We start from the raw sequence: 23,585 nt of genomic DNA on the forward strand, positions 1-23,585 counted from the left end.
TAATATCTATAAACAATATTAAAGATGCATTTTAAAATATTTCTTCATGAAGGAGCTATTTTTTGGATAGGAAATCAGATTTTACCGATAATAATTAGAATAATGGGTCAGTAAAATATTCATCTACAAGAATGCAAAGTAGAAGGGAGAAATAAGAACTTAAGGCATATCCTGATTTCAGGCAGTATCTCTTTAGATTTCTATGTGGATCTGTTGTGCTGGGAGAGAGATATATTATTTCTCCAGTTAAAAAGGTTCATCAAATTTGGTATAATGTGAAGTTTAAAGAAGATTATCAATTCAGTTAACATATACATACTATAGACACTTACACTCACCTGTGTATGAGCCAAAAAGGCAAAAAGATGCTGTAATTTTTTCATTAATGAATTGCACCCATTTAGATTTAAAGATAATACTTGTCTCCTGAAACTGAAAGATAGTAAAATATAATGATTTTTTGTCTATATGTGTACACATGATGCACTTTTTAAAAGCTAAAGGGAAGTTAGTTCAAGTTATTATCCTTAAAGTAAAATTTCACTTACCTGAAGGCCCTTTACCTGGCAAAGTCACTGCCTACAATGTAGTGAAGAAGGAAGAAAATGGTGCAAATAGAAATAGATGAAGCTATTAACTAGTAACTTGAGTAAACAACTTTTAAATTCTTTCAACTCTGCATGAAATATAAAATAATGTCCTGTCATCAAAACTATGATAAAGTTAGAGTTTTAAAGAATGTAGTACTAGTGCTGAATGGGAAAAGAAGAAACTTCAAAAAACAGTATAGAACAACTGGATATCCTTTTGGGAAAAAAATGGAATGAAACAAGATTTCATATCATTATAGATGCCACAGAGAAGTAATGAGCTAAATGTAAAATATGAAAATACTGAAGTATTTAAGAGAAGAAAAGGGGGTAAAGGGAGTTTAGAGGGGAAGGAGTCCCCAAATTCAGAAGCTATAAATGATAAATAGCAGATCTGACTACATAAAATAAAAAACTGCAAACAAAACACTCGATAAATGTATCATTCTGATGGGAAGAAAGCACGTACACATCCAGGATAAATCAGCAGGAAAAAGAAAAGGACCCAACAGAAAGGTGCACAATGGAAAGAACAGGTCATTCAGAAAAGAGACACCGTGAACAACGGTACTAGAGAGGGCAAAAAACTAAAGGTCAGCCAAGATGCACTAAGACACTTTTGTCCAGATTGGGAAGATTTTTTAATACTGATTTTATCAAGTACTGCTAAAGGGATGGGGTCATAGGTACGATCATGTATTAGTATGCAAGTTCAAATGCTATAACCTTTCTGGAGACCAGTGTGGCACACCCTATTCAAAGAATAGCCTCTGTATCATAGGCATATGGGCAGATGTTAATTATAAGCAAAACAACCTAACATTCATCATTAGGAAGATGATTAAATTAACTATGGCACATCTATTTAATCAGAATGACATTGCTCTGCCATTACACTAACATGGGACTATTTCCAATATAAATCATCAAAAGAAAAAAAATAAGTGGCTGGAAAAGAATAAACAAGATTCTTTGTAAACATATTTTTAAAAACCAACGCATTTGTTTTATACTAGATAAATCTTATCACTGTACAAAAATAGGTCTGGAACAATACACGCAAAACAACAGATACCTATGCGAATGTCTGATTTTTATTTTATGTACTCCTAGATTTATTTAAGAATTTACATATTACCAAAGAAATAAAATATGCTGTCCGCCTGTTCTGAGATAGTATTGGCTGCTATAAAATAAGATGTGCTCTTTGAATTGTAGCTGTCAGTTATAACTGCTTTGAGTTTTTGCTTTCTCTATCATTTGTAAAATTAGGTGGCTGGATTAGATGACCTCTGGTGGTAAGACATGGATTATTTTGGTTTTATGCCTAGTATCAGTTGTGTCTATGAATAAATATTTTCTTAGAACACAAGAAAAAACTCCTAAAAACAAACGAACCATTAGACCAAATGAAAACGCCTTAGTTTTGATTGTATATATTGAGACCAGGAAAGAAAGTAAAGCTAAACTCTTCAGCTTTTAGTTTATGATTCCTCTGTGATCAGTCGCTCAGTCATGTCGGACTCTTTGCAACCCCACACCACAAGCCCTCCAGGCTCCTCTGTCTATGGGATTCTCCAGGCAATAATACTGAAGTGGGCTGCCAAACCCTCCTCCAGGTATGATACCTCTAGGAAGGCACAAAAACTTACAAAGGCCTAGATTTCAATTTGTAAACCTCTTTGGTCAAGTTCCATGAGTATTCTATTGGTATGGAAGAGAAAAATTCAACCAGGTTTTTGCCCTCAGCGAAAGTTCATCACTATTTTGTACCTTTACAGATTAAATTCACATAGCTAACAGTCACTGATTTCCTATTTGCTTGGCTGCAAAAGAAAATGCATTTGAAAGTAAATCTGTAAGACGGCAAAGGAACATGTCTGTTATACATCTGTTCAGTATCTATCAACTTGGGATGGGAAGCAGAGCTTGAATTTCTTTAAGGGCAGTGAAGAAGTTATTGATCTGAGAAACAGCAAAATACCTACAAGCAGAAAAAACTAAATATGACCACCTCAAAAGATACACAGGTTAAAAAAAAAATCAGTCTTACAGGATAATAACAAATTGTACTTGAGGACCCTTAAACTCTGTGAAGTAAGTTCAATCACTTCCTCTGATATATTAATAAATATCAAGCCAGAGTAATTGAAAGACTCTAAATGAAATAAATAATATAAACATTAAGTATAATTTATATAAATTAGCATTTTAATAGCTCCAGGTACTAAAAGCAATTTTGTTTCTGAATAAGGCAATTACATGAAAATATTAATATTTTTTCTGCCATATATAAGAAATAATTTGAAGACAATCTCACCATCTTACATTTCATCAGCATGCATCAATTTCTACAGTAAAAATGACAAATTTTTTTAAAGTTCAAATTTAAACTTACTCTGTGGCCATAAACAATGCTTGTATAACACTGTTCATATAACATGTATTCCCTAGATTAATAAGACCAGTTTTCCCAGTTTCAGATTTTCCAGAAAGTCTAGACAAGCAAGATGCCAAAGAATTGGATTGAGAAGTCCAGGCACTTTGATTGAGAATCAATTTAATCTTCTCTTCACTGGGCTTAGGAAAATCCTGTAGATCATAAAGAGGAAAAGTAGTATAAAATATAAACTATTTTTTGTTATTAACACCATAAAGAAGATTCTTCCACTGACATTTATTCTTTCTTTTTTCCCATTTAGTTTTGACATCACTGATAGTACTTGACCAGTCATCAAAAAAATCACAGTACACGGCAAAAATAATGGTCTCCAAAAATGAATAAATATCTCCTAGAGTTTATCAAGCTGAGGAATACTCAAGAAATAGGAACTCAAGTCATATGTGAACTATTTCTACTTCCTATTTGCCAGCAAAATATTTTCAAAATAAACCTCTGCCATCAGAGAATATGTGGCAGTGCTATTCAAAGTCTGTAGAATGAGGACTTAGCACACAACTGAATTAGCTTAATAGTCTGCTTTCAAATTTCGTAGTAAAATAAGAAATATCTCTTTATCATTGACTACTAATATTTACTCAGTATTAACCCTTAGAAATGAAATCTCAAAGTAGTCAGAGAATGAAAAATGAAAGTATCTAAGCACAATGACCTCTGACTTTAAAAAACAAAACTCCATCTCATGTTTAACCATAGAGAAAATTATTACAAGATACAGTTTCTTCCCCGCTTTGTGACATATGAGATAAAATGTTCAGCGTCAGTGGTTTTCAAGCATGAGTGGAGTCCTGGAGACTAAGGAAAGCTGGCAAAATCTTGAAGGCTTTTTTGGACTGCTGTTACCACCTAAAGCACTTAAACCTCAGAAAATACTTTCTGAAGGAATTTTAATCTTTTGATTTTATTGTTGTTGTTGACATCTAATGGAAAATCCTTCCCTTAGTTTAACAGGGAGATACATGCAAACTGAGCCTACTTTAGCTATCAGAATTTTCAGCTTTTAGAGGTGAAGAATGACATTTAACAACAGCAGTAGCTTTCATCTATGGACACAGCAGCATTGCAGAAAGAGGTTAATACTGCTATCAAATCCATGACAAAAACCTTTATAAAGACACATTTACTTCTGAAGTGTCCAAGGGTCACACCAGTAGTATAGCTTCTTTGCTGAACAGTTTTGTGTTTTGGCCTCATCCAAACTCGTTCTAACTAGAAACTCTAAGGTAGAAAGAATATGCTTTGTATTCATTTCAGATACAGAAGTAAAGATAATGAGACCTTATACTTTATTTCAGACCTCAAAAAGGAACATTATCAATAAAACTGATTTCTAACAACTTCTGAACACATCTAGCTGAAGGAAGTTCTCCAATTATTTTGCTGTTCCCTGATTAAGCAATACATTTACTAAGAGGAAAGTACGCTTTCTGTGATCCATTTTTCAAGACAAACAGAATCAATGCTTTTTAGATCCAGTATCCACACAAAGTTGAAAAACTGAGTTCACAAATAATTCAAGTAAAGATTCTAAGATATATGAACATTCATGAACAATCCATAGCAAAAATGAAATAAAGATCAGAGAAGAAACAGAGGTCAAATACTGTAATTACAATGCCTTCCTTTGAATCTAAGACGTATCTTACATATTTTGACATTTCTGATATTGGGAAGCAACTTATGTATGTATCAACTTAATATATCCTTTTTTAAAACAAATTTCCTCCAAAGCTGTTATGAATTTAAAGATATGCCTTATCATTGTCGGCACTGTAGAACTGAAGAAATATGGTTATTAATTTGGAGAGTAATAGCACATAAGAAAGACATCACTCTCTAAGAATTATTGAACCACGGTTCCAACTGCATTTTTCAAACAAAAAGCACATTTCCATAAAAAGGTAAATTGAATAGCTGGTTATAGGAAGGTTCATCGCATTCATCTATCATATCATAGGCTGCAGCTCCACAGAGACTGGTGCAACTGTCATCATACCTTGATTGCCTCCAGGATGGGTTCGTAGAGATCTGGAAATCCAGAGTAGTGATACATCATACAGTGAATCAGTTCTGTTAACTGCACTAGGAAGGCTGTACTGGAAGGCAGACCATCACTCTTGAAGGAATGAACCAAATTAACTACATGAGGAACAATCTGAACAGAAAAAAAGACAAACATTCTTCAATTTACACAAACTGGCAACAAATTCCCTAGCCTACAAATGGAATAGGGTTTCCCTGGTGGCTCAGACTGTAAAGAATCAGCCTGCAATGCAGGAGACCCAGGTTTGATCCCTGGGCTGGGAAAGATCCCCTGGAGAAGGAAATGCAACCCATGCCAGTACAAACGGAATGCAAGTGTTACACGATCAGCAGAGCTCTTCTGTATGTTCAGTCACTGCCTTTTTCTAAAAACGTTACCAAGTTAAACATTTCTAGAATACCAAGGTAAATCTAGTTTTTGAAGCATATATAACTGTAATCCATAAGACCCCTCTCCTCATGCTTATACTCCATTTAAAACTAAGGTACAAAAAATTAAGGTAATAAATAGGAGCTTAAGTCACTGCTGCCATTCTAAAAATGGCTTAGACTGAAAAATGTTGGGGCTATTATATTTACCAGATTGTTTAATAGGGACAAATGTTTAAAAGATAAACCAAGCATTAGCTTAAGAGTGCCATCTAGTGTGAATTTTAGATTTTTCACTTGAAGGAATTAGACATGTTATCCCAGGGACGGGGGAGCCTGGTGGGCTGCCGTCTATAGGGTCACACAGTCGGACATGACTGAAGCAACTTAGCAGCAGCAGCAGCACATTAGAGACTGCTTCAAGAAAATCTTCACGATAACTTATCCATACAACTAAAATTACAGCTGAGGCTACAGCACCACCTCTGTTTTAGACAAGGGACTACCTTTATTTTAGGGACGGTGTCTTATGTAACCATGGTTATCCTTACTAATGATCCCCATGTCCCACCTCCAAAAAAGAAGAGATGATTCTAAAAATAAAGAGAATTAGGAAAGTCCATTATTTTTAAGGAACTGGGGTTAGAAATTAAAGTGAAATCTAAAATGCTCATTGCTCATAACTATGTAGAAAACTATTAACACTGATAATAAGCACAACGTCCTTTCATTTTAAAATTAGAGTAAAAAGTCAATACAAAGCCAGTCACATATTTAAGAGGTTATTAACAAAATAAATGCTACTTTGCAGCAATGGCTCATTAGTACAGAACTACACTTATTTCAACTAATTATTATAATTTGATACTACATATTTAGAGTCCACATGTAAAAAGCATCCTATTATTTTCTCTTCGTAGAACTTTTGTGTATGTATGTGTGTGTATATATGCAGCAACATGGGAAAATATTTATTATGTGATATTAAATTTCAAAAGAAGGATACAAAAATTACATATTGATTATAAATATAAATACAACCTTGTTAAAATATTTAGGGGAAAAAAACATTGTAACGGAAAACATAAAAATTAGTGTAGTGAGATTGTGGGTAATTTCATGATATATTGCCCTAACTTCCTATATTGTTATATTTTCTTTCTATACAAGTTTAATTTTGTTGTAAATGAATTATACACTTACTATAAAGAAAATCTGTATGAGGTAAAAGTCTCCGTCCCACTGTCCAGCGAAAGACATTGGTTGTATATCAAACTTCGTATGGCATGTCACGGCACATACCATATATGTGATTTTTTTGTACAAATGGAATCAAACCTATATACTGCCTAGAACTTTTCTTGTTTCAACTGACAATCATCTCTTGCCTCAAATTCATGCAAAGCCTCTCAAATGGTCTCCTTGCTTTCACCTTTTGCCCTCCTTCAGACTACTCTTAAAGTAGCCAAATGAGCCAAATAAAAAGCACTGTAGAACATTATTTGGTATAAGCAGTGTAGAACATCTATTTGGTTCATGGCTAACTCATGACAAAAGTGAAGTTACAGCCAGCTCTATGGTCTTACCATCAAATAGCGAACAATTACAGTTATATTCCAATCAGCCCCCTTCCTTCTTGTAGGAAGAAATTCATATTCTTAAAATAATAGTGCTATTCTTCGTTCTCCTCTCTCTGGTTTCACTCTTATGCTTTGAGGTCTTAAATCATATTTTTGCTTTCACACCACTTTCTTTAATCTTACCTCCACTGAAGGCATTAATCTGACCATAAAACTACCAGTTCCTAATGGTTCACACCACTGCTATCATCGCTACATTTCAAAGCAAATCTGAATTATAATTTTTCTCCATAAAGCCACATCTATCAGATATTTGCTAAAATAGTCAGAAATCCAAAATTATGGTTTCCTCAGAGGTGATAGGAGAGACAAAGATGGAAGAGAAGAAAGAATTTTTAAAATGATTATTTAATTTATAATACTAAATCGTCCAAAAGCCTTCCTAGTGTAGATTGGATCTTTGTGGACAGATAATATATCTAGTTATCTACTATTACATCTTACATGGTAAAAAATGATCACTGACTCAGAAATAAGACTAAGTTCTTCACAAGTGTATAAGACAGATGTCCAAGCAGGTTATTATCTTCTAAATATCTGAAAACTGATTTTTTTTTCCTGAATGAGCAAATCTGAATATTTGCAGACATTACTGTGATATTCACTAAACTTAAGTTAGTATTTGAGAAAATGTGTATAACATTTAATTAGAAGGCTTGATATTTTCTCTTCCATTTAAAATTTGTCACTTATAAAAAGCATATGAAAAGCAAACGGTCCATAAAAACACACTCTGTAATATCAATCTTGGTTTGCTTCAAAATATTCTAAATGATTCCAGGTTACTGTTCATACTTAGCAACTCCTAAATCTGAGTCCTTTGCTGAGTTGTTTAGAGTTACAGGTGATTTAACTGCTGCATGACCCACTACTAGATGCCCAAGTTAATTTTAGTTGAGTCGTAGGTCAGGCTATACACAGTATGTAGACAGAATAATTAGGTTTTTGTTTTTAGACTTTATTAAGCCAGATCACAGTTTCCTATTTTAGCTCTAACTGTTCTTTAAATAAGTGATTTCATATTTACTTATTTCAGCAGTCAAATATTTCAAAGTCAACCATTTGCCATTTCAATCACTTTTTTGTGGGGAGGGCGAAGGCAACAAAAGGTAAGGAGATCCCTTCCATCTTTTAAAATATTGAGCAAAGAAATAGGTTTAGAGTATAGCAAAAGTGACTTATCTGAGAGAATAAGGAATGTGTGGAGATTAATAAACATTAGAATGGATTTCCTCCCCAGAAAATAAATAAATATAAACCTTTTCTCAAACAGCTGATACATGACTGTGCCTGACGGGAGGAACAAATAGTTGTTTATCTCCCTTGGACGATTTTGCTAGTATTCTTGCTATATTAGCTCAAGTTTGAGTTTTGTGTAATGGATAACAAGTTTATTAACTGATGATCAAGCTCACCAATTAGAACAATAAACTACAGAAATCACTCCTCCTAAGTGATAATGTATTATAATGTAATTACTTGTTAGTAAGGTTTACTTCTGATAAGCCTGCAGATTTTCCTTCAGTGGAAATGGGGCACTGAGTAGCTGATATGACACATAATTCTCTGAGGCTAGTTAAATTTCCAACCAACAATCACCAACTGAAATTCTGCATTTCATCTGCCTCTTGCCTCTTCTGAATATGTTTGTGGTGGGCCAGGCCTCCTAAAATTTTAAACTGTGGCTGTGTTGATTGAGCTTCTAGTCCTGTAAAACTGAGGATCAGACCTTGGAGGAAGTCAGTAACCACATAAAGCACTGCTTTCCTGTGATGCCCTAGACAGAAAAATGGACAGGTTCTCAAAGTTACATTTTGTCATTTCTCACTTGCAATAACTGACAATCAAATAAATAATATGAAATCAAACCAAAACCAGTGATGCAGCTGGTTAAAAGTGGTAGGATTCTGGATATATTTTAAAGGAGGAATCAACAGAATTTATAGGGTATGAGCTGAGAGAGAAGGCAAAGCCCTAATTCTAGGGCAATAAAGACTGATGTTCGCCTGCTTCTGAAGTTCTAGAGCAGTCAGTGGTTTCAAACCATTTTTCTCCTTCTACGCTGCTCATGTGTGCAACAGACAGTGCGCTGGTGACACTGACACGTGACACTTCTCAAGTGCAAGAGTAACTTTTAACTTTCAATTGCTCGTTGTGATCACAAGTGGAAGTTTTGGTGAGACCCAAAACATGCTAAAATATACTCTTTGAGAGGAAATCTCACAGTATCAATTTTAACAGGACTCATAAAGCTACAGGAAAATAGATTTAGGACCAATCTATAATCTTTTCACAAATACAAATGTGACTCAATACTAAGTTGAAATTTTAAAACAAGGTTTTTTGAAGTAGGAAACTTGTGTCATAACTTACCAAATGGAACGCCTCTGGAGAATGCTGAAAACTAAGCAGCATGTGAGAAAGAACTGCGAGAGCACCAGGTCGCACGAGAGGAAACCAAAGGCGATTAAAAACCTGCCCAAAAGACAAGCATCCACTTTAAGGTCTGGCATGGAAACCATTATCCCAATCAGTGGCTACTTTCATTGGGCCCCAAATTATTGATGTGCTTATCTCCTTCCTGGGAAGTTTTATCATAACATATACAATTAAACTCTGGGAGAGGGAGAAAGTTAGGAAATAATATGACAGAGATCAAGGGAGTATAATGACCCCACCAACTCTTAAAACTACATCATCAAATAAAAATCTGTCAAACAATGTTTACAAGGTGATACTCCCTGGACCATTATTTGTTCAGAAAATACTTACTGACCATCTACTACTGCCTGGCACTATTGTATATACTGGGAAAACAATAGTGGATTCAAAGCAAACCTCTGATCTTAGAGGGCTTACTGTCTAGAGGGCTGGATAGAGGCAATTAAAAGTAACATGAGAGAAAAATGCTATGAAAGCGAGGCATGTTGAATAGGGAATGCTGAGTGGCAAAAGGCTCTGCTGTTTTATTATAGGGAATTAAAAAAAAAAACGCCTCATGATAAACGTGACCCCTGACTACAAAAAACTGAAAGGAATGAGACTAAGTCTGACAGATAACTGGGAGAAGGGCCTTTGCTCTGCTTATTATACTCAGCATTGCAAAAGCCCTGAGGCCTCCAGCCTGGTGGACTAGAGATATAACAAGGAGGGCAGTGTGCGTAAACAAAGCACGGAGATTGAGATTGAGGCAGTCACAGTGGAAGACAGGACGAGAGGAGCAGCAGTGGCCCAGGCTGGGGAGGACCTCGTGTGATGCCTGAAGGGGATCAAGGGCAGGAGCCACAGGGCTACTGCAATCAACATAGCAAGGGGTGATCCTTCCAAGGCAGGAAACCCAGATTTGATCCGTGGATTGGGAAGATCCCCTGGAGGAGGCCATGACAACCTACTCCAGTATTCCTGCCTAGAGAATTCCTTTGGACGGAGGAGCCTGGTGGGCTACAGTCCATAGGGTTGCATAGCGTCGGACACAACTGAAGTGACTTAGCACAACTGGTGCTGAATCTGCATCAGGGTGGTAGTGATGCAGCTGGTTGAGAGTGGTAGAATTCGGGATATATTTTAAAGGTAGAATCAATAGGATTTGTAAGACATGGGCTGAGAGAGCATGAAGAGACAAGAATAGCTTCAAGGTTGAGCCTGAGCACATGAAAGGCTGCTGCTGCTGCTGCTGCTAAGCCGCTTCAGTTGTGTCCAACTCTGTGCGACTGCATAGATGGCAGCTCACCAGGCTCCCCCGCCCGTGGGATTCTCCAGGCAAGAACAAGTTGCCATTTCCTTCTCCAATGCATGAAAGTGAAAAGTGCAAGTGAAGTCGCTCAGTTGTGTCCGACCCTCAGCGACCCCATGGACTGCAGCCCACCAGGCTCCTCCATCCATGGGATTTTCCAGGCAAGAGTACTGGACCCCAGCCACTGCCTTCTCTGACATGAAAGGCTAAAATAGTCATTTAAGATGGGGAAGACCAGGTTTGGGAGGGAAAAATCAGGAATTAGATTGTGGATAAGCTGAACCTGAGATCCAAGTATATAGAGAGCTGGATACATGAACATGGAGTTTACAGGAGAATAATGAACTAGAAATAAAACCCTATCAGTCATGAACTTAGAGACGTTGCTTAAAGCCATGGTGGCTGTGTGAACTGAGAAGAAAGGAAGCCAGAGGTGAACCTCGAAGGCACTCTAAAGTTGGAAAGATCACACCAGGACTGAGGAGTCAGTGAGCTAGAACAAAGTCCAGGAGAATATAATATCCTGGAAACTGAGAGAGGAAGGTGTCTCAAGAGGGAGTGACCAGCTATGCCAAATGACTAACAGGTCAGAGGAGAGGAGGCTTGAGAAATAACTCGAGTTAAGCAACACTGGAGAGCACAGGTGTCAAAGATCGTTTTGGCAGAAAAATGGTGGTAAAAGCTTGATTAGTTAGGATTTAAGAGCTAATGGGAAGACTGTGTTTTCATAATAAATATTTGAAAACAGCAAAATTATTATTATGACCTAATCTTAAGTAGCATTTTAAATTTCTAAAGCCTATTCAAAATTTTTATTCAAAAGAAAACCCAAAACTAGATGCTTTAAAGGGGACCACCCAAAGATAAAAAGACTTGTATGGACTTATATGGGTCTTACTTCCCAGATAGCACAGGTGGTAAAGAACCCGCCAATGCAGGATAAGTAAGAGAGAGATGCAGGTTCGATCCCTAGGTCAGGAAGGTCCCCTGGAGAAGGAAACAGCAACCCACTCTAGTACTCTTGCCTGGGAAATCCCATGGACAGAAGAGCCTGGGGGGCTACAGTCCACAGGGTTGCAAAGAGTCAGACATGACTGTAATGACTTAGCACACATGTGTTACATGGCTCTATACATTCCAAAAGATTAATATACTCCCACTTACCAATTCTATTTTCAGTAAAGTAACATCTATCAAAATAGTAAACTTCTGGACAGCTGCCAGTCCTTTCAAGAGCGCAGTCACCCATGTGTCTACGTGCTGAGCCAACGGCCAGGACAGCCAGTCAATCATCCTGAAAATTAAAGGACAACAAAACCAGTAGCACTGACAACAGCCTTGACATTATTCATTAGGAATAACAAGAGTAGCTACAGTAGTAGTTACAAAGTCACTCACTTTGTGACTCAATATTTACTGAGCTTGCATGTGAAAAGTACTATTGAAGATGTATTTCCAGTGTATTAATTCATTTAACCTTCTCATCAGTCCTGTAAAATTCATTCATAACCTACAGATGAGGAACTGAAACACAAAGAAGTAACTGATAAAAGTATTTAGGGACCCCCCAGCTAATAAATGGTGAATTGAGATTTTTAAACCAAATCACTCTGGCTTAAAAACCTGGTTTGTTTTACTATTTTTGTTGTATATATTCACCCAAACTGGATTACTGGATCAAAATCAAATAATACAAACAAGTGGCTGCTTGTACTCAGGGATTTCCAATCTTGTCAACTGACAGTCTTATATAACACATTTGTATAAAAATAATTTCTGATAATCATTCTGCATAAATGCAAAGTTTCTAATGTATTCTTCAGTAGTGTCAACTTATTAGGCAAATTTACTTTAAGAACAGTGCAAATATGGCTATCTGAACTAAGACATGCATATGAAGCAAAATTTCTCCTTTCTGGTGATTACAATCTAAATAAATATAAAATGTACTGTTAAAAAAGACTATATTTTGAATCGTGAAACAGGTCTCTTCATCTCTCTCAAAATTCTACTATACAAAGACAACAAAAAGAAATTTCAAATAGACAAAAGGGCACCAAGTATACAAACACTAAAATGGTCTCGTTCTGAAATAGTGAGCGCTCTTCTCTTTGAGTAGGGCTTTCTTGGTGGTTCAGTTGGTAAAGAATGCGCCTGCAATGCAGGAGACTGGGGTTTGATCTGTGGGTGGCAAAGATCCCCTGGGGGAGGAAATGGCAACCCACTTCAGTCAGGATTCTTGCCTGGGAAATCCCATGGACAGAGGAGCCTGGCAGACTACAATCCATGGGGGCCCAAGAGTTGGACATGACTTAGTGACTAAACCACTACCACCACCTTTTTGAGTACCAACCCAATTAAATGAAAATAAAGTAACATGGGGTATGATGGAAACTATCCCTTATGTTAGATATCAACCACAATGAAGAAGATGCTACAATGCTTCTGGAAGGCAACTGGGCCAAATGTTCATATTATTTGATTTTGATCCAGTAATCCAGTTTGGGTGAATATATAATAAAACAAATAGTAAAACAAACCAGGTTTTTAAGTCAGAGTGATTTGGTTTAAAAATCTCAATTCACCATTTACTAGCTGGGGGTCCCTAAATACTTTTATCAGTTACTTCTTTGTGTTTCAGTTCCTCATCTTTAGGTTATGAATGAATTTCACAGGACTGATGAGAAGGTTAAATGAATTAATACACTGGAAATACTGTGAATGTCTCCCTTCTAAATGTTACGACGAGGAAATAAATACATCCTTTGATTGTACAAAATGTAAAATACATAGTACATAAACACACGACCAAAAGAGCAACTAACACGTCAAAAGGACTGGCCCTCATATTGATATAAACTATCTCCATTAACACTGGAGCGTTATCTTTAGTAAGATTTTTGCTCTTAACGATTAACCTGTCCTATCAGACACGGAGTGGCTTCAGAGTTCATACTGATTTTACCACAGGTTATCTGTATGTTTCCTCTATACTCTACACACATTATTTCTTTTTCCCTTTCTTGTTTTTCTGGCCAACAATGATGGTTTTAAGTCATTACAGTTGTCCCTGAGAGCTGTTCCACACCTCTCAACTGTTGTTAACCTGGTTTTCCCAAGTCTGTGGCCACTCTACATACCCAGAGTAGAAAGTAGTGACATTTGCATTTGTGTGTGGAGTATATTCACTGCAGCACTGCTTACAATACAGGAAAAATGCAAAATTATCATAAGGAAATGACTTATATTTACTATGGAACATTAGGCAGAATTTTAAAATATGAGACAGGTCGATATGAATCTATCCACAAGGATCTAACACAAAAATATCTGAGCTATTATTGAATTAAAAAAGAAAAAAAAATGCTGGTAAATCTTTTTAAAAACTGATTTGTTTAAAAGAAAACATGAGTACATGTTTTATGTATATATATATATATATATATTTACTATAAATGTGTACATAAAAGCACTGTGGTTTAGAGAAGGAGAACAAGTGAGCACCTCTCTTTGGCTCTACAGACTCTTCCCCGTGGGGAGCACAGTCCCAGAGTGGAACCAGACTGGGCTCCTTAGCACACGGGGCCCAAGTTTCCCTTTAGCTCAGGTTCAAGGGGAGTACAAGTAAAACTGAGGGGGCAGAGTAGCGAATTCCACTTGGCCATGGCTTTTCACCATCCCTAATCACCCAATCAGCCTTTGCCTCCATCCTCTCCACTTCTAGGCTCCCCTCTCACAAGCCTCTATCTAGTCTTGACCTTATCCCATGTGTAACCCATGTCCTAACCACCCTAAAGATACTTCAAGTCAGAAGTAACACAAATTTGAAGCCCTGAGAAGGCAATGGCAACCCACTCCAGTACTCTTGCCTGGAAAATCCCGTGGATAGAGGAGCCTGGTAGGCTCCAGTCCATGGGGTCGCTAGGAGTCGGATACGACTGAGCGACTTCACTTTCACTTTTCACTTTCCTGCACTGGAGAAGGAAATGGCAACCTACTCCAGTGTTCTTGCCTGGAGAATCCTAGGGATGGGGGAGCCTGGTGGACTGCCGTCTCTGGGGTTGCACAGAGTCGGACACGACTGAAGCGACTTAGCAGCAGCAGCAGCAGCAGCAGCAGCAGTATTCAAAAAATATTCGAATCTCTATTATATAATAGATACTGCATTAAATGCTAAAAATATAACTCTAAATTATGATGTATGCCTTCAAACTGATAGGGAAAGTTAGGAAATATTCAACAGGCCACACAATAAGTAGCAGTGTTGGCATCTGAAGCAATGATCTCATTACCTGCTCTGCTGGCAGAAGAGACACTTTTGGCTACACTTTAATTACATTCTAGTCTTGCTTCAGTTTGATTGGATACACATAGGCTCAAATCCTCTCACACACAGTCACTCTAGAATCAGTTATTTTTATGGTTAACTACTGTAATCTTATCTACTGTGTATTGGTTACAATTTGAATTTTAAGGACACTTAACCCTGATAGGCTGACTTAATTTCCTACTATTTAAAGAACATTCAGTAGCTGTAATAAATCTTGTTTCCTCCATTAGATTGTGGGATTACGAACAGTGTTGTTACAGTTCTGTTTTGTTTTTTAATCTCTAATCTTTGATCTGCATTGAAATGGAGCTGAAATCTATTGACTAAATGAAACTATTTCCCTCTAGAGCTAAAAAAAGGACATGCAACTTAAAAAAATTAAAACTGGCAGGGCTTCCCTAGTGGCTCAGACAGTAAAGAATCTACCTGCAATGCGGGAGACCCGGCTTTGATCCCTGGTTCTGGAAGATCCCCTGGAGAAGGAAACAGCAGCACACTCCAGTATTCTCGCCTCGAGAATTCCAGACAGAGGAGCCTGGTGGGCTACAGTCAGTGGGGTCACAAAGGCTTGGACATGACTGAACGACTAACATAATATTATGAAAGACATCTTAATTTCACTTTTATATGGCAGCTTAAGGGCTACATCCAGCTTTCAGTCTTATTCTTTCCAATGTTTAAAAAATTGGAAAACTTCACATAAAAAATGGACGTTGGGCTTCTTCTAAAAAATCAGGTTAGCAATACTGAACTCAAATTTTCCTATGATACAGACTTAGAGAATGGAACTTATGATTGCCAGGGGAGAAGGATCGGGGAGGGGATAGTCAGGGAGTCTGGAACTGACATGTACACACTGCTCCATTTTAAATGGATAACCGACAAGGTCCTACTGTACAGCACAGGGACTGTGCTGCTCGATGCTGCATGGCAGCCTGGACCAGAGGGGAGTCTGGGGGAGAATGGATACATGTACATGTATGGCTGAGTCCCTCTGCTGTCCACCTGAAACTACCACAACATTGTTAATTGGCTATACTCCAATATAAATTAAAAAATTTAAAACCAAAAAAAAATTCCCCCTTGATAATAAGACAACAGAAGTTGAGGATCAGCTTTCTCTTTTAAAAAGTGCTTATGAACCCTGTTTCCTACTATGTCAGTTGTTGTTTAGCTGCTAGGTTCTGTCCAACTCTTTGCAACCCCATGGACTATGGCCAGCCAGCATCCTCTGTTCATGGGATTTCCCAGGCAAGAATACTGGAGTGGGTTGCCTTCTCCATGGGATCTTCCCAACTCAGGGATCGATCCAGCATCTTCTGTGTTGGCAGATGGATTCTTTACCACTGAGCCACCAGGTCAGTTACACCTGGCCTATTTCATCCTTCAGTGTTACTCATCTAGTTTTGGTACAGTATCTGCATTTGGGTTTCTGTGGGTTACAGAAAATGACAGTGAAGCATGACAAGCGCTATGTGTGAAATATAGAGCATGAGGGAGTGGAGGGTGGGGTATGATAAAAATAAATGTTACTATCCTTTTCATTTATATTTGTAATACAAGAATAATTACTACAGGTACACTGTAAGTTAAACAGGATCATGTAGGAGATAAATTGGAAATGCAATACAAAAAACGGATCACAATTTCCCATAGAAACAGGTAGGTAAAAAATAATTTCCAAATATATCTTAAAATAAATTCTTAAGTTGGAAACTATCGTTGTTTTGAAGAGGCTGAAAAACTAAGATTAAGGGTGCCATCAGAGAACCCCACGAACAGTATGAAAAGGGTGCTATACCCAACAATGCAAATCAACTATAAGAGTAAAAAAGAACTAGAGAGCGAGATTTGTACACATGTAAATTTCTGAGAACCCAACATAAAATATCAATACTGAAGTTTACATGTTACCTCATGACTGTAATTTATAATTAGTTAAAATATAATCTGTAATGCGAAAACATTTTGTTCCAAATCCTTACATTTTCTTTAAATGTGCTATCAATACACACATACAGGGGAAAAAAATAGAAAAAATTACAAAACAAAACCAGACAGACATGAAACAAGAATAGGAAGACAGGGAAATAACTAATAACATCTTACCTTTGAAAGAAAAATTAGTAAATTATTAGATAGTATTGATGTCCTTCCCCTTATATCTCCAAAAGGTCTGCACTCTCATTTCCTTCATATCTTTACTTCAAGGTCACCTTTTCAGTGAGGGCTTCCTTGTCTATCTTATTTAAAATTGCAAACCATTCCTCATGCTTTATTGCTTTCCTACTTTTTTTCCAAAAACATTCATCATACTATTTTACTTATCGTATTTAATTAAACCTAAAAACAGAATCAACTTTAGGATGTATAATTAGGTTATATACCACCGCAGCAACAAAAGTTCTGCAATTTAAACACCAATGACTATACCTTTCAACATCTCTGAAATCAGGATGTATCTTGGAATCAATATAATATGTTGATACTGTCTGCCTGCTTCCCCAGCTACATGTCCATGAGGAGAGATATTTCTATCCATTTGACTTTTAAACATTGCTTGGCATTCCTGGTAAGTGCCCAGTAAATGTGTTTGCATAGCTGGATGACCGGAAGCACAAGAGTACAAGAGTACTGAGAAGTAAAAACAACATGAAGTCTACAGCTGGACATATAAGACTAAAACTGAAAATCATCAAGGATAAAGAGAAAGCATAAACATACCGGGAGAGCCTAACTACTCACAAAGGAAAGATAATCAAACCGACTGCAGACTCCATATTAGCAACAACAAATGCCAGAAGACAGTGCAGTATTATTTTCAAAATGCTAAGAGAAAATGATGATCAGATTAGAATTCTGTGTCTTGCCAAATCATATACTTGAGAATATGCAAGAAAAAAACACGCTTTGAACAGACCAAGAAAGTCTTACCCAGAGGTCCTGGTTGAAAGAGAAAGTAAAAGTATGTACTAAGTAAAGGTACAGGCTTAGCCAGGAAGAAAAAAGAAGATCCCACAGGGAGGAAATAGGTTTTAGGAAATGATACGGAGCAAAGAAATTCGTAAAATATATCAATAATCCAACCAACTCCTGACTGTACAATAAGTGTATTTGTGTGTTATATTTTTGTAATTAAAAATGTTGAATTGAAAATGTATTTATGAATTACTGGAATGCCTGCAAGCCTACAGTAAGGTAAATGATTCATTTCAATTAATTAGGAGAATCTTTATATATTTGATTCCATGATGTCAGTTCTGCACATTGCCCTAAGTTTTTCATTACCCACAAAATACAGCAAAATAATCTTCTCCTCCCAAATCTACAATTACCATCTACGATGTTATGAAGAAGTACCTGCAAAGAGCTTGGGTCATACTGGCGTCTTTTACATTTGGATCTGTAGTAAGGCTCCTGATGAGAACTGTGATCATCTGAAGAGGGATGTGCTGCACGAGGCTCGCCAGTGCTACAGAAGGTTCAAATGAAGCATCTATATTGTTTTAATGAAAAAGACAAAGGAATACGGCAAGACGGTTTAAATGAAGTATGTGGAGAGAACAATTTACCACCCCTTCCACCAAGTGGTTGTTATGCTCCACCTCCTGTGTAGACGCTAACATACAAGGAATGTTGAACTGCAGAAATGAGACATTAAGAGCTAATGGCAATGAACGTTCTTTCTACAGGAAGAACTACTGCAACATAAAAACTATGCCTATCACCATATTTAGTCCATAAGTTACTTTATTTTCTTGCATTCTTTAATACTGTTTTTGTCGTGCTAAAATAGTCATTTGTAAAAGCAGTAGTCAGAAAAGAAATGCAAGGCATCGTTTAAATTAACCCCTTAGATCCTCCAAAGTCGCTTACTCCTATTAATTACAGTAGTCATTACACTGCTCTAAGGACAATTTTTAAAATCTCTTAAAGAAGTAGAAATTAAGATGAATTTTAGGGGGACTTTGCTTAAAACACATAAAAATTAGGCAAAGCCAAGGTGAGCACCTTTACTGCTAAAGGTGATAAAGTTCTGGGGAAATCTAATTGTTCTAGCAACATAGGCGATATAAGAACAATTACAATTAAAAAATAAACCAAAACTCAGATGATGCAAATACACAGTTGGTAATTCTTTCATAAATGCATTTAATTCAACAGAAAACATGGAGACTGTTAAAACTCTAGTCTTAGTTTTAATTCTCAAGATAAAAGGGGGTTCCCCCTCCTTCACAACTTCAATTTCCAACAACAGCCGGAAGGATGACGGTACCAAGCAGAGAGGGAGTGAACACAGTTTTGGATCTAGTGTTGCACAACTTTCAGAGCTGGAAGCTCCATGTCTGGACAAGGAACGTAAACACACAGGTAAAATTTCTGGGTGAGAAGGCATTTTCCTGTTAAGTATCACCTGACCCCCTCCTGTGGTTCTAAGGTCACGATTCTTGGCCTATATATACCTGGAGCGGGAAACACCGATCACTCAGCCCCCCGGTATCCACTCTCACAAACTACCGTGGACAGAGAATACCAATATTCAGCAACTACACAGTTAACTAGGATAATCCAGCAATAAAACAAACAGCACAGTCCAGTAATTAAAATGTGGGAAAATTCAGAAGCTAAGGAAAAACTCATGACAACAAGATGACAAAATCACAGCACGATTATGATACGGTAAACATGATTATGCTGCCATTAGTCACTCACGAATAAAAGCTTTACATGCTTTATGTAGTAGCTGTCATCCTCAAAACATTCCATAACTTGAGCAGAGGCTGAGTAATTAAGCGACTTGTTTCCTGCCAAAGGTCTTAGACCTGGACATTCTCAACCTTTAAAATAGAAACACTGCTCCCTTTTTTTTTTTTTTTAAAGTCCAAAGTGACAGGCTGATTATGGCAAGTGGAAGAGAATCTGGATGAGGGTGTTAAGATCTGCTTTTCCACGAAGACGTTTTCAGAGCCGGTAAACGAACACGGTGTGTATGTAAGAGACACAAACTACATTTCCAAGAGAGGCTGTCCGTGAAGGCCACGACCCTTACCTGTGGAGGAAATGCTTGCAAAAACTTCTTGCAGAGAAGGCAGCAGGGTGGAGGGCTCGGCCTTCCAGATGTTCTGCAGCAAGTTACTCACTTTTGTCACCTGCGAAACATATTCCCGCAGCTCTTTCTCCTGGGTGGACACGCATTGGAAGTGGCCTATCGTTCGAACCAGCTGTTGGCAGAAGGTGATGGACAACTTCCCCTTGGGGATGCACTGCACGAAGTCTGTCAGGAGGTCGCTGAGTCGGGCGCACAGCTGCGGCTCCGGCCTCTCGCACACCATCCGCAGCACCTCCACCTGCAGCAGGCCGAAGAGGTCCAGCACCGACGGGCAGCTCATGATCAGCTTCAGGCCATTGTGAATGTAGTCCACGATGGCTACGTCCTTCCTGTCCAGCGAGTGGTAGCCCTGCTGAAGGAGACCCAGCACGAACGTCTTGTTGAAGAAGGACTCGAACTCCGGCCGGTGGTAGCGCGCGTAGGCCTCCAGCACTTGGTGGCCCACCTGCCGCTGAAAGGGGTCCTGGCCCTCCAGGATGAGCCTGGTCGTCAGGTCAAACATGGCCTCGCACTGCGCCTCGTCCAGCCAGTGCTCCGCCGACTCCACCACCTTCCGCACGATCATCCGCTTCAGGGGCAGCGGGTGCGAAGAACTCACCAGGCCCTCCAGGATCTTGTCCATTGTCGCCACGCAGCAAGGCCCGGGCCAGGGGGTGAGGAGCCGGTGGCCACGGCCCCGAGGTGGGCCAGGAGAGCCCCGGGGCGGAGGCGAACCTGGAGCGCAGCAGCAGCAGCAGCGGGACCGACCACCGCCACCGCCGCCTCAGTAGCCACATTTATCGGGCAGGGGGGCCCATCCGAGTCCGGGCGGGAGTTGGCAAGTCTGGGGCGTCTAAGAACCGGCCCCGTCCGCGCTGGGCCTAAGGAGCCAGAGGCCCACACTCCGCCGCCGCTGCCGCCGCCCCGGGCCCGCGGTCTCTCTCAGCATCAGCGCGGAGGGGCCAGCGGGGGCCCCCCGAGCTGCGGCGGGCACTCAGGGCCCGGGGCTGCCAGCCGCCGGGTGAGGAAGCGCGCCTCCGCGCGCCGCGGCAGGTGTAGGCGTTCGGGCTCCAGCCGGTCCTGGGATGAAACCCGGCCTGGGTTGAGTCAGGAGTGCCTGTCACGAAAGGTGCCGGATCAGCCGGGTAGAAGAGGAGGTGGACACCCTTGACCCGGATTCAGAAGGTCCAGCGAACAGGAAGTGAAGGCTGTCGGAACCTCCGGAAAGGCCCGCCCCGCCGCACTCCTCCCCACCCTACCTCTTTCCTCCTTCTCCTCTCTTCCTCCTCCGCCTCCGCCCGGCTACCCCCTCCAGGGCCCTGCTCGGATCCCCCAGCGGTCCCGCCTCCTTGCTGCCGCGCAGGCGCGGTCGCCCCCGTGGAGTCGCGCGGCGACACCGGCGTCACTGGGGATCACGTGTAAGTCATAGGCGGCTTTCCGGGTGGTGCGGCCGGGAGCCGCTCCGGAGAGCGGTGGAAGTGATGAGTCCAGGATTCCCACCTTCCGATCTCTTGTCGGTTCTGTTCGGGTCGGGTTACATGTGAAAGGCCGAGAAAGTTTTATTTAGTTCAAGTCTTGTGAATCAAAGTTTTGGAAACGTGAACCGAAGAGCATTTGGGGGAGAAAATAAGGAAAAGGACCCAAAATTCGGATTGAAGAGAAGTCATTCATGAACTGCTGCTGCTGCTAAGTCGCTTCAGCCGTGTCCGACTCTGTGCGACCTCAGAGGAGGGTTCCTAAATGCGAGTGCCTTTCTCTTAACGTACGGTTGGGCTTCCCTGGTGGCTCAGAGGTTAAAGTGTCTTCCTGGAATGCGAGAGACTTGGGTTCGATCCCTGGGTCGGGAAGATCCCCTGGAGGAGGAAATAGCAACCCACTCCAGTACTCTTGCTTGGAGAATCCCATGGAGGGAGGAGCCTGGTAGGCAACAGTCCATGGGGTCACAAAGAGTCGGACACGACTGAGCGACTTCACTTCACTTCATGGTTATTAAAGTAAGGGCGGTACTGGCGACGGTATACATTTAGAAACGATCTTTAACAGGTATCTTCTCGTGGGATAGCTGTCAGGGCTTCCCTGATATCTCTGTTGGTAAAGAATCCGCCTGCAATGCAGGAGACCCCGGTTCGATCCCTGGGTTGGGAAGATCCCCTGGAGACGGGAAAGGCTACCCACTTTAGTATTCTGGCTTGGAGAATAACGTAGAGTGTATATAGTCCATGGAGTCGCAAAGAGTCGGACACGACTGAGCAATGGGGAAACTGACAGTGTGGGATAGCGAAAAATACGTTGTCCCCAGAATGGGAGGAGAGTAAGGAAAATGATAGATGAGAAAGAATGACAGTGCTTTGAAAATAAACCCAATGAAATCTTAACAGTATTTATGTTAGGCTGACACTGGCTAACAATAAGAATAGATGGAGTCATCATGTTTGTAGTTTTTCAATTTAAATTCCAAAGATTCTCAGTAAGAATTTAGGCTTTCATGGGAGGCCTTTAAATTGAAAAATTACCTAATTATGTCTCCGTTAAGGCTTGACTCTTATGATTGTGAAATCAGACCTTTAATGGCCTGTAATACAGACGAAAATTTAAAGAGCTGTTTCATTTAAAATACACAATAGAAAAGAAGCAAACTTGTGAGTTGTTTACTTTGCTCAGTGGTGTTTGGGTTTCTACCAGTTTACAAAGTGGTTACATCAATATATTGAGTACATTAGTGAGGGTAATCTTGGGGCTTCCCAGGTGGTTCAGTGGTAAAGTATTTGCCTGCCAATGCAAGAGGCAAAAGATGCAGATTTAGTCCCTGGGTCAGGAAGATCCCCTGAAGAAGGGAATGGCAACCTGCTGCAGTATTCTTGCCTGGAAAATCCCACAGATGGAGGAACGTGGAGGGCTGTGGTCCATGGAGTCTCAGAGTTGGACATGACTGATTGAGCACACACTGGTGGATAATCTTGAAAAGAAAAGCAGTTTAAACAGGATAGAAACTGGGTAGAGAAACTTGAGATCGAGTTAGTTTGTAGAAAGAGATTGACGATAAAAGAGAAACGAGGTAATTGGTGGATGTAAAAGTCATGCTACAGCTCAGGAATAGCTTTGGAACTTTTTCTTTTCCAATAGATGGAAAGTAAAACTACAGAGAAAAGTGTGACTTTACTGGGAATGGTGCCACCTTGGAAGACAAAGATAAGGTGAAAGTAAAACATTAAGAGGAATGTATGGTGGGATTGTGAATTTACTGATTTAATTTAAAATCTAAGATGTGAAATTAACAATATTTGAATATTATACCTTACGTCCTATGTTACGTAATAAGGGAATGAGAGG

General features: G+C 39.4%; 1 protein-coding gene across 2 annotated transcripts in view; it reads right to left on the reverse strand.

Annotated features, from left to right (window-relative positions):
* The window catches only part of USP38 (ubiquitin specific peptidase 38), a 33,716-nt gene extending 12,302 nt beyond the window's left edge, over positions 1-21,414 (reverse strand). Inside the window, exons 1-7 of one of the 2 annotated variants that reach the window (XM_027956256.3) lie at positions 20,217-21,414; positions 18,527-18,662; positions 12,001-12,130; positions 9,477-9,578; positions 5,048-5,206; positions 2,989-3,182; positions 339-432 (exon numbers count right to left, since the gene is read on the reverse strand). In XM_027956256.3, coding sequence (XP_027812057.1) covers positions 339-432; positions 2,989-3,182; positions 5,048-5,206; positions 9,477-9,578; positions 12,001-12,130; positions 18,527-18,662; positions 20,217-20,898 — 1,497 coding nt within the window. In that variant the 5' untranslated portion in view covers positions 20,899-21,414. The remainder of the gene's footprint in view (positions 1-338; positions 433-2,988; positions 3,183-5,047; positions 5,207-9,476; positions 9,579-12,000; positions 12,131-18,526; positions 18,663-20,216) is intronic. The other variant, XM_042234314.2, reaches the window with a different exon arrangement.
* Between the last annotated feature and the right edge of the window lie 2,171 nt (positions 21,415-23,585).

The sequence above is a fragment of the Ovis aries genome, chromosome 17 (genome assembly GCF_016772045.2).
Source record: "Ovis aries strain OAR_USU_Benz2616 breed Rambouillet chromosome 17, ARS-UI_Ramb_v3.0, whole genome shotgun sequence".
Taxonomy (NCBI): Eukaryota; Metazoa; Chordata; class Mammalia; order Artiodactyla; family Bovidae; genus Ovis; species Ovis aries.